Source organism: Aristolochia californica, unplaced genomic scaffold (assembly GCF_029961685.1).
Source record: "Aristolochia californica isolate CCGP_79_NKW_82.1479 unplaced genomic scaffold, dmAriCali1.0.hap1 SCAF_10, whole genome shotgun sequence".
In the NCBI taxonomy this organism is placed as follows: domain Eukaryota; kingdom Viridiplantae; phylum Streptophyta; class Magnoliopsida; order Piperales; family Aristolochiaceae; genus Aristolochia; species Aristolochia californica.
Window position 1 is genome coordinate 5,444,783 of NW_027181771.1, and position 12,130 is coordinate 5,456,912.

General features: G+C 34.3%; 1 protein-coding gene across 1 annotated transcript; it reads left to right on the forward strand.

Moving 5' to 3' along the window:
* Nucleotides 1-5,440: 5,440 nt before the first annotated feature.
* On the forward strand, nt 5,441-10,234 carry LOC137942668 (organelle RRM domain-containing protein 2, mitochondrial-like). Its single transcript, XM_068788398.1, has 4 exons — nt 5,441-5,809; nt 7,892-7,960; nt 8,069-8,175; nt 10,102-10,234. Exons 1-4 carry the CDS (start codon nt 5,689-5,691, stop codon nt 10,183-10,185), a joined length of 381 nt encoding a protein of 126 aa, XP_068644499.1. The 5' UTR covers nt 5,441-5,688; the 3' UTR covers nt 10,186-10,234.
* The last annotated feature ends 1,896 nt before the right edge of the window (nt 10,235-12,130 follow it).

Consider the following 12,130-nt stretch of genomic DNA (forward strand, 5'->3'; position numbering starts at 1 on the left):
AAAATTGAACAAAAATAATAAATAAATACATATACAACTTTATTAATAACCTAAAAGAAAGATTATTCAAATAACGAGTTCGTGCCTTTAATATTAAAATCATCAAGTTACAAGTTTAGTACTTATGAACGACACATGTTCGAAAGTAATAAGATATAACCATCATTTATCGTTCCACATGGAAGTCGATATAGCATCTCGAAATTGTGCGGCTCTTGTGGATTGTAATGCACTCTGCCTCCGAAAGCTTGTTAGTTGGCTACCCTCATCCTCAAGACCATCGCAATCGTCGCTGTCTGTATCACCCAGTTATTGAGATAGTTTACCGAAAATGTTGAACAACTCTAATTCACTGATTCACAAAAAATAAATGTCTGATTTTATCTCTAGTTAATCTCTTGAACTATTTTAAGTATGCCCAAAAAATAATCCCTAACCCGAATCAAGAATTTAGGCCCTAAATCGTAACCCTAAATCCCACAATTATGCACAAATAACCCCCAATTAGGCACTGAAAATAAAATTAAACCAAATAAAACACTAATTTAATGAAAAAAAATTAGGGTTTAATCATAACTTCTGAAATTTGGGGAAAATCGAAGGCGAAGGGTGAAATCGATGCCGAATGGGGAAATCGATGCCTAATCGAAGTAGAAATTAAACATGGATGCCCAAATGTCAAAATCAAAGAAAATCGAAATCGAAATGGGGAAATCGAACGAAATTGGAAGGTATTTTGGGGGAAAGGAGAATAGCGAGAGAGAAGGGAGTGGGAGGCTGAAAGGGAGAAGAGAGGGAGAAGAGAGAGAAGAAAGGGAGGTCGAGAGGGATAAGAGAGAGAGAGAAGCAAGAGAGAAAAACGGAGAGCGAGTCTAAGAGAAGAGAGGGAGGCACGGAGACGAGAGAGGGGGTGCGAGAGAGAGGGCGAGTCCGAGAGCCAGAGGCCGGAGATGAGAGGGAGCAGAGACGGAGGTCGGAGAGGAGAGTCCGAGAGAAGAGAGGGAGCAGAGACGTCGAGGGCGCATGGAGACGAGAGAGGGGGTGCAGGAGAGAGGGAGGAAAAATTGGAAATGAGGACGTGCGAGAGAGGGGGGTGCGAAGAGTGAGAGGGGAAAAAAATCAATCACAACGCGCGTCCTTCATCTGGAAGAATGAGAAAAATGGTCTTCAACGAGATGAATTTTTTTATAACGTGGAGACGAAGAACCGCTTCATCCCCAACATCTAGATGAAATGTCATATACTCTCCACTAACGACTTCAACTGATGAAGGGTGTAATACGGTTGATCTTCTTCTCGGACTTCAAGTTGACTAACCCCCCTAACTTGAACCTGAAGTGCACTAATACCCCCAAGCGGCAAGTCAAAATGAGTTACCTACCTAGGTCATTAGTTTTGATTCATTCTTAATAAAAACGAGTGAAAGTGAAATCAATTCCTAAGGCTAGTGAATTCACTTTCACTCGCATGCTTATTTGCTCTCTAACTCTTGTTCTCCTCATTCTGGCCCTTCTCACTCTTGCATTTGGATATTATAAAAATTAAGTATTTTATAACATATATTTAATTAAAATTAAAATTAAAATTATTTATTAATTTAAATAAGTTGAAATTTATCTTAGTTTATTAACAAAAAATTTAAATAAAATTATCTTATAAAAATTAAATTAATAGAGTAATTTATATAAATTCATGATTTAATATTATTTTTTATTTCTAATTTGAGAGTGAGAATTTAGATATTACAAAAGTAACAATTTGATTAAGTGTTTAGATATTATATATAAATTTTTATTTAAAAAAATTTTAATATAAAAAATTAATTTTAATACTTAAAATATATTTTAAAATTAAATTTATTTTAAAAATTATTAATTTAAAAAGTTAAGATATATTTTAGTTTAGACAAATAAAATTATCTAAAATAAAATTTAAATATATTAAAGTAATTTTATAAAATAAAATACCCTTTTTATGTATATAAATTTCTAATTTTTAATATTACATTTAATGAAAATTTTAAGAGTGAGAATTTAGATATTTTAAAACTAATAATTTGATTAGCATTTCGGTATTATAAAAGTAAGGATTTGTTTAATGATTTTATTTGTATATTTTAAAATTAATTAATTAATTAATTAATTAATTTTATTCATTATATTAAAATAGTTAAATTATATTTTAGTTTATTAAATAAAATTATCCTACAAAAATAAATTTATAAAATTAATTTTGTACAATAAAATGCTCTCTCTTTTATTTACATAAATATATATTTTTAATATTATATTTAATTAATATTTTAAGAGCGAAAATTTAGATATTAAAAATAAAAATATGATTAAGCATTTGGATATTATAAAATTAAAATTTTTTAAAGTATTTTATTTTTATATTTTTAATAAAATAAATAAAGTTAATTTAAAATTTTAATAATTTATTAAGTCAAACAAGTTAATATCTATCTTAACTTATTAATAAAATGTTAAATAAAAAAATCCTTTAAATTGAGACTACTTTTTGTGAGACTCTTGTAAGAATCCACCATGTTAATTCTATCACCGTGAGATTGCTTACTGTGAGAGTCATGTAAAATGATTTCGTATATTTTCTTTAACACTCCCCCTCAAACTGGAGTTTATAACTTCAACTTGCAATGAAATTGATTAATGGTCTTTATTTTTCTTTTGCTGCAAAAATTTCTTCATAGATGCAAAAACTTCATCTTTGTGCTCCCCATTTCTTGAATATTTTAGTCACATTAAAATTACCACTACATATAAAATACCTCTTTCTTGTACTTCTCATACTTCTCCCCCTTAAGCTGGGAGGTAATGATAGTGATCCCATCTTGAACTAAATAACATAGATGTAGTAATAAGTTCCTCCATCACGGTGTCCCAACCTAGGCACTGACTCTCAAAGGTAAAAATCGGTGATAAGTGGGTAATGTTTATCATTCACAAGATGGTGAAAAAAGACCCATGAATACATATAAAAAGTCTCAATGGACTTAAAAACACACACATATATATATATATATATATATATAAAAAGGTAAACCAACTGAAGCAACACATAAGAGGTTCGCCCAAAGGGGTATGTAAGAGTTAAAAAAAGATGGTAGGAGAAAGGTAACCGAAAAAGGGGTAAGTAAGATATTTTTCTAATATAGTTGATCAATAACAACAACACAAAAAGAAAAGCAAAAAATTCGGCTTAAATTCGGATTTTTCAATGCAATAGGATACTAGCATGACCTTTGAGTCTTTCAATACGAATATATGCTTAAATATAGATCAGATTGACATGAAATTTTATCTTTATGAAACTAAACTTAAATACCTTTTATCCAAGTATAACTTTACTTCATAAAATATACTTATTTTGAGATAAATAATTTGATAGATTTCAGTTTATGTAATCTAGCCGAACTAAATACTCTTTCTCCTTTTGCTAGCATGACTATTGACTCTTCCAAGATCAATATCTCAATATAAAAAACTTAGATAGAAAATTAGTTGAATGACTAAGAAAATGGACTTATAGATATTTCTTTTGATATATAATTTTTTATATAAAGTCTCGTTCTTGATAGCATAAAATAACTTAGAAGTTGAAGCTTTCTGCTACTTATCAAACCTCTTTTGCAATCTGAACTTTGCTGCTTCAATTATTTATTTCTCTTTGTAAAAAACTCTGATTTCCAGAATTCATTTTTCTTTGGAAAGTAGACTCGAATATCTTTTCGCCAATATATAATATGCAATATGAAAAACTCAATATAGAGGTGAAAACACAAATAAAATAGCATGTATAGGGACTAAAAAGAGAAAAAAAATAGATACAAACTTAAAATTTTAGAGATAATAGATAAAAAAAGGATCACATTATCTTTGTGGGTTAATCGAGTCAACTAAAAAACCCTGCTCTGATACCATGTTAACCACATCAACCCCCCCCCCCCCCCCTCCCTTCGGGGCACTATTTTTAGTTTTAGTTTGTACTGGTGGATTCGACCAAATTAAATCTGAATCAATTTTTTTTGGCTTAAAATATTAGTACTTGGCTAGGTGGTCTAAGTCTAAACTTGAATCAAATTGGTTAAATCCGATTCATTTATTTTTAATAAAAAAATGGTAAAAAAAATTACGAGAGAGTATTCAAAATGATGAACAAATACCTATGTAGAAATTTTTTAATAAAGAAATGGTGAAAAAATTACGAGGAGTATTCAAAGTGATGACCAAATACCTATGTAGAAAATATAGTAAATCAACTAACCATAGACTGATTCATTTCTAATTTTAATAAAATAATATATATACAAAAAATAAGAAGGTGACCTAATTGGACTCCATCAAAGTAATAGACGATACCGGTCTAACCTGATTGGGTCAAAACATATCATCCTATCAGTTTGATAGACGGTTTGGTTTTTATAATATTGACTAAGACTATAAAATCTAATGACTACTCTAATGGATGTATGGGTTTTTCATTTACTCCATTGGATGAGACTTAAAATTAGTTTTTTTTCACATTAATTCTTAATTCACTCAAATGAGAGCATATGAAACTATCCTATCTTATGAAAAGACTATCATAGATCTTTGAGGGTGGGGGTCTTGAGTTTTTGTTTGTATTGAGATAGTGAAAATCCAAAACACAATAGCCAATAGGTGTTACACATTATATAACATTTATTACACAGACATTTGTGCCATTACTTGTCACTACCATCACATTATACTGACTAGTGAAAATTAAAAAAAAAACTTTCATTATATTGAACATTATCCCTATGATAAATTATTAATTAACGTTAGTTTAATCATCCAATAAAAAATAAAAAGCTCATAAAATATATGATGCATGATCCAAATAATAAGCCTCAAGTATAGATAGTTGCCTCATATGTTATGTATGATCTAGAGTGAGGTAGATGCATTTCAAATATTTGAACTCTAAAACGAAAGTGACTTTTGTAATTTAGTCTAATAAATAAACCGATTGGAAGTTTGGTATTTAGTGACCATCTTTTTCTCTTATACCCAGGTTGAGTGAACATGTTTTTGTTTCCTACAGAATATTCTAAGGGTTTATTGTGTCACTAAGATAATGTTTTATATGTTTTGCACCAAATGACTTTTCGTATTGGATGAACCGTCAATATGATCCTAATTAGGTCAAACTGTTCGTTGATGAGGTTGGCATGGCAATTTTTCAAAACCACCACCAAATCGACATGGTCCAAAAGATGAGTAGTTTTTTCTTTCAAAAATTAGAAATGCACCCATTTTCTAGCATTCTACAAGTGCTCTACAATGATATACGCCTCAAAGAAAAATAGTACAACTTGCTTATCATCTCAAATGTTCTAATTTATCATTCTTTATAGGTTGTCCGTTATCTTTTAAGATTCAAGGGTTGATCCATTGCGAAATATTCGAAACAGCTATAAGTAACCGTTTCGCATGGCTTTTCGTATACCCTCTCTTCGATTAGCTTTGTATACCCTCCCAAAACCCTCTCTTCGATTAGCTTGTATACCCTCCCAAAACCCTCTCTTCTTCGGTCCAACCCCTGTTTGATTCTCTCCGAAACTTCAGAGCTCAAGAGACTATTCGGCGACTCAAGTTCATCCCAGATCGAGAGCTTCCGCTTTTGGAGACAAGATCTCTAGAAATGGCACTTAGGTCCAGACTTGGGAGGCGATTGTTCTCTACTTCAACATTTCCATGGAAGAACCCTGCTCCCGCGCCTTCTCAACCAGACACCATTCCGTCAACGAGTCTGTTCGTATCAGGTGAGTCCATTTGGGAGTTTTACTGAGATATCGTTTTTTGGTTGAAGTCTTTGTGTTTTAAGCACGGGTCTTCTGCAAAACACCATTATGCTCCTCTCCTCCTCAAAGTTGTATTGGTAGGTGCCCTAGTTTAGTAGGAAAGAATAAGAATATTTTCTTTGAAAATGGGAATTGACAAGAGCAACTCATCGGATCGTTATGCATGCACAATGAGTTTTTATTTGGATATTGGTGGACAAATATTTCATATTTAACAAACTTATGTAGCAAATGGAACAGACTGAAGAAGCTCAAAGTCTGCTGCTCTGCCCCTAATTTTTCCATTCTGTATTGGACCATATGGCTGCTTGGAAAAATCCGTCTCAAATTTCCTCTTTCAAGATATTTCTGCACCGCGTTTCTACTTCCTCTTTAGCATTTGCTCAAACAGTTGTTCCAAATCGGGTTAGAAATTATCCAAGTACTAGGCTACCTCTGAACTGATTGGTCTCAACAGATTTTGTCTTAGATGGTTTGGATCTGTATGCCATTATCGGGCTGATCTAGTGCCTGCAATAGTCCAATAATGAGGCATTATTGACCCTGATTCTTTTCGGAAGCTTTCCAACAGATATCTTCTAGAAGATTAATGTAATCTCTGCCTTCACAATCTGCTTGACCATGATGGCAAATCAAATGTTTGTTTTCTAATCAAAGTGTTGTTGTTTTCTTGATAAACCTGTTGAAAATCTCTCTCTCACTTATAAAGAGAGAAATACTTGGATCTGGCTGATGGAGTTGCAAACATAGGCTCCTATTTGTTCCATTTAGAAGTGACCCATTGGCTGCCTAAACCTACAAACTCAAATATCCCATTTCAGGAAACTTTTCTGAACAGTGTACCTACTTTTCATGATCGGCATTGCTCAAATGTATGGATTCATTTAGGGGAGTCTCTGTTGTACACTAATGGATTTGAAATTTTCAAGTTATTTGGCAACCTTGGAACTGATTGGTGTCAAGAGATTTTAGTTTTACTTGTTTGGATTAGTATTCCGCCGACTGTCTGGTCTAGTGCCTGCAACCGCCCAATACTCGAGATATTTGTGTACCTGACTCTCTTAAGAAGCACTGCCACACAGATATCATCTAGAAGATTGATGTTACCTGTCCCTCCACAGCAGACCATGAGAGACACTCAAATAGTTGTTTTCGAGCCTCAGCTATGACTATAACTTCTTGTCAGGGATCAATTTCAATGTTCTTTTTGTAATGAACCAGCTGAAAATTTTATGTGCCACTTACAGGTCTTATCTTCATAGCCATGTGCTCCCGACATGGACTCATGGAGCCCCTTTTCTTGGTAAAAATATTGCTAAGTGGCACCTTGTATGTTCAATCAAGTTTTCCTGGTTCTTTAGGTTGAGGGAGAGTGTTAGAAGATATATTTTACATTTACTTACTTTTTTAATTTTTTAGGAAAATATTATCTTATGGAACTTATTTAGTAGGGTGTAAAGGGAGTAGGTACATTATTGTTATTTTTTACTAAAGTTTTAAATTTATAGATGAAAGAGAGTGGTCTGTAAATCCTAATTTCTCCTGTTGCCTTCTCTCTTTTCTCCCACTTTTTCTCTTCTTTCTCCTCTTCCACTCCAGTTCATAAATTCTGATAGTGGCGTTCATTCTTTTAGTAATCTACTCGTGGACAAAACCTTTGTGGAGGCTTTGTTGGACTCCCAGTCGGATTTGGTTGACTAGACAGAGAGAACAAAACTCCTTTCTTGAGGGGAAGTATGAAATAGATGTGCTTCCATTAACAACTTAAAGAAAATCAATCAAATTCCAGAGCTGCATATGAATTCTATTTGAGTAGGCTTGAGACCCAATAATCTTCTTAACAAACTCAGTTTCGAATTAGTGTTAGTTTTTGGGATCCTACAACACAGAAATTGGTGTTTCTATCCTCTAATCTTCTCTAATATTGAGTTCTGTGAGCAATCCTTCCTCAAATGATGAGTTCTATGACTACTTAAGTGTTCATCACTTGGAAGGGAAAAATATATACAGTGACTTTAATTTCTTGGTATCTTATTAATGCAGGCCTTAACAAGCAAACTACATCCGAGAAACTTAAGGAAGCTTTCTCCAAATTTGGTGAAGTTATTTCTGGTAGTTCTTTTGTCTGTGAAATCTTGGTTTTACACATTGCGGTGTTGTTTTTTAAAGGATATATTCTGGTATATTGAATTGTTTTCTTTAATTTCTATTTGGTTTCAGCTACAGTGGCAAAAGACCGTGTTTCAGGATATTCCAGAGGCTTCGGTTTTGTGAGATATGCTACAACCAGAGATGCTGAGCAAGGCATTAAAGGAATGGATGGACAGGTCACATTTGTGAAATATTTTTATATGGGTTAATTACTCTCACCCTTGAAAAATGGCTAAATTAAGCTCACAACATAATATTTATCATTACTGTCATCCGCTTGGTTTTTATGAACTTAGATTGCTGGTTTAGATGGACCATGAATCATATGGGAACTCTGAGAGGAACTCGTTCACGTGGGTCACATTCGTATGAGATCCATGTGGATTGGATCCTCTTCTGATTTGTTGGCAGCGGTTCTTTGCTGGTCCAGATAAACCAGTAGATCTCTGCAGCCCCTCTTGGAACATATGGAGGGGAGAGAGTGGTGCTTTTCCCTCCCTTCCTTGGGGATAATCCCTGTCCCCAAGTGAGAAAAGGGGGATGGCAGGGGCCATCCTCCTATTATTATCTCCCTTTAGTTGCCATCCCTAATAGGGGAGGGGGCTGCGGCCCTCCCCTTGTTTTCTCTTCGGTGAGTGGGAGGCATAAAAAGGGGAAGGGTGGAGCATAGGTCCCCATGAGAGAGGAGGGTATGGCATCGTCCTTCACATTTGTCTCTCCCTATCTTCTCAATGAGAAAGAGAGTGCACAACAAGGCCTTACCCTCCCCCTTCCTTGGGTTCCTGAGAGGGACCTCCACCTCTCCCACCCGACTCTCTTGCACGTTGGGAGAGTGAGCGCCCTCTCCCTTTTTTCTAAAAGTTTGAAATTTGATTCCTTTTAGTTAAAATTTTAATGAAAATGGGGGTAAAATTATTTTTTGGAAAATAAAGAGTAGTTAATAAGGTGATTAGTAATAAGCAAGAATCTTTTTTTGATTAAGATGTATTAATAAAACGAGAGAAATTACAAAAGAGAAGGGAGCAGATTCCTTACAACCAGTGATTGTAGGGTAGCTCCCTGCTTGGCAGGCACATCTGCTACCGAATTTGTGGATCTCGGAATGTGAGACCAAATACAAGATACAATTGAGGTAATTTCTAAAATCTCCCGAAATGTATCCCAATGCCGTCACGAGGGAAGGGATGCACACTCACACCATCCAATGACTACCTTTGAGTCCCCTTCGATATGAAGAGGACGATTGTACTTGTCTCTGAAAACACGGAGTCCAGAGAGGAGGCCATGAGGCTCTGCAGACGTAGAGTCGGATATGCCTAAAGGGCCGGCATATGAGAAAAACTGATTACCAGAATGATCTAAAATAACCCATTCGAAACCAGAAATCCCAAGATTACCAAGAGAAGAGCAATCAAAGTTCAACTTAAGGTAATCGGGTTCAGGAGGAATCCATTCCTGCAAAACTGGGACCTTTGTCCCAGAGTGCATCATAGCCAAATTTCTGCAGTTTTCACGGATAGGGGTGCCCAAAAATGAGGAGAAAGACTTCTTAGTTATAAGCCAAGTAGTTATATGACCCACTACCCGGTCCGCGATCCGATTTGCAGATTTACTTTTTGCATCAAATTGTCTTCTATTACGCTCATTCCAAAGCCCCCATGGGATGAAACTAGCACAAGCAGAGAGCATCACTTTTCCGAGGCCAGACAGAAGGGTACCAGTGAGCGACTTACTGAACGAGTGCAGATCAGCCACCATGCAGAATTGTAACCCCAACATACTAAGAATGGAAGTCCAAACCTTCCAAGAGAATCTCAGTCAAAGGCAAGAGCAAGCACCAGAATTTTCATTAACTTCACGTATAGATCTCGATGTGAAGGTGTGACAAATAGGTCACCAAGATACTGGATCTTATTATAGGCTAAGCCTGTGGATGAGTGGGATCATAATTGAGCAACAGTATAGGAAGTGATCTAAAATTAATTCCTATAGGCATTTCTGGCAGCTTGGCATTGGTTGTGTTTTGCTGTATTTTTTTTTTTATGTTTCCTTCTTTTTCTCATTCCAAGTCTAATACATCGATTTGTGTTTGGTATATTCAGTTTCTTGATGGTTGGGTGATATTTGCTGAATATGCACGCCCTCGAGCACCTAAAAGGGACACATCCGAATCCTTGCAATCTTAACCACGATTCATGACTACCTGGATCAAACCACAATGGCGCAGTTTAGCTAGTAAGGACGGACCTGCTGTGAATTCAAAACTCTCAGTCTATGTTAAACTCTTTTGTAATGGGTTATGTGACTTAATTCCATGACTGAGTAAATTATACTCATCTCCTTAAAAATTTGAGAAATTATATGCCCTCAGAAAAATATAGTTAATTACATTCAACTTTTTGTTTAAAGGGTCACTCAACCTTTTAATTTAAAACTTTCTTTATACTGTTTGTGCTCAGAAAAAGAAGATGCGGTAATGGCAATACAAATGACTTCCTCGGATACAGGTAACTATCTCTATAACTATGATACTTATCTTCCTCTTTTGTAATTGGGAGTAGGGTGGGTATCTGGATATCTGTTTTAAACTCTGATATGCCTCAATTAATACATACCATATGTCTCACTGTAGTATCTTGTTTCAGATTGAGAGACTTGTTTAAGGATCAAAAGTCGAGATATAATGTATTGTAATCATATTAGTACCTCCAAAATTTACTAGTGTATCTTTTTTATAACTTATTTTAGGTTGATACTCACTGTACTTTATTAAACTGCCATGGAGTTCGTGGCTTGTCCCAAGTAACCAGCTTTTTTAGGCATTGTAGCCATAACACAACATTACCATATTCAGACAAAAAATGTAAAGGTTTTAGTAGAGTCATCATATTTATCATTTGCATCAATTGTGGATTGTTTTCTTCTCGACTTGTCCATTTTGAGTATATTTCTAGCTTTTGTTGAAGGTGAACACATATAGTTCCATTATTATTAATTTCTCTCAGTTCTTTTCCTGTGAAGGCTCATATAGTCAATCACAACACAATGGCCACCTGCACAAAAAATGTTAAAAAAAGAAAAAGAACCACAAAATTAATGGGTTATTCAGATTGAATTATAATTCACACATTCAAAACAAATGCCTCTGATAGTTATAATCTTGCAACAATGGCCTTTTTCAGTTTTAAAAAAGGCATTACAGGGAGATCCAAAGTTAAAAGAGTATCTCTCTTATGGGTGTATTGCCGTGTAAAAAATAAAAACTCTCTGCAGTTGATTAGTTGTAGATGAAAGTTGATGTTCTGATACTCTTGAATATAATTGATGTTAATATTTAACAGATATTAGTACTAGTTACTAAATACATTAAGTGATAAATAATTAAAAAAATAAAAATGAGCTAATAACTATATTTGTTAACATCAATTATAGGTTTTTTTTTATGACCTCCAATCTGAACTAATCTAGCTTTTTTATGTATTGAACTCGTGTTTGCTAATTTTTTTTTACTCTTTTTCTTGTCTTATGTGTGTTCACACTTTTATATAATTCAATGTGCAAATTAATTTCCCAATCAAAGTTCAAGGATAAATAACTAATTACACAATAAACACATGGATTTATAGTTGTTTGCAATCCTTTTTTTGGATTGATAATCCAGGTGCTTGTACCTCATTTAGGGTTACCAAATAACATTTACAACAAATTGCATGGAAACCTAATTACAATGCTGCCAACATAGGGACTTACATTATTCAATTGACCACAACAACCAACTTATAATACACATTTTCATCTAGATTTATGACGGCAAATTCGACACACAATGTAGATCTATAAAAGGATTTTTTCAACAACCAACTAAGCTATGCAAGCCTAGACGCACAAAAGGGACTTGCAACAACTTACACTACATAAGGACTTATGGATCCTAAAGTAGAAAACAAGGATTACTAGCCTTTACTCTTTGGTGACACATGCTTTTCTCAAGCAATTTTGAGATAGGGGCAGTCTTACCTACCCAAGGCTTGGCTTATGCTTGCAAGGGTTATTTACAATTTAGCCCTTTATAATAACCTCTTTGAGTGGGCAAATTTAACATTACAAGTAGATAATTACACTAATCTTAAG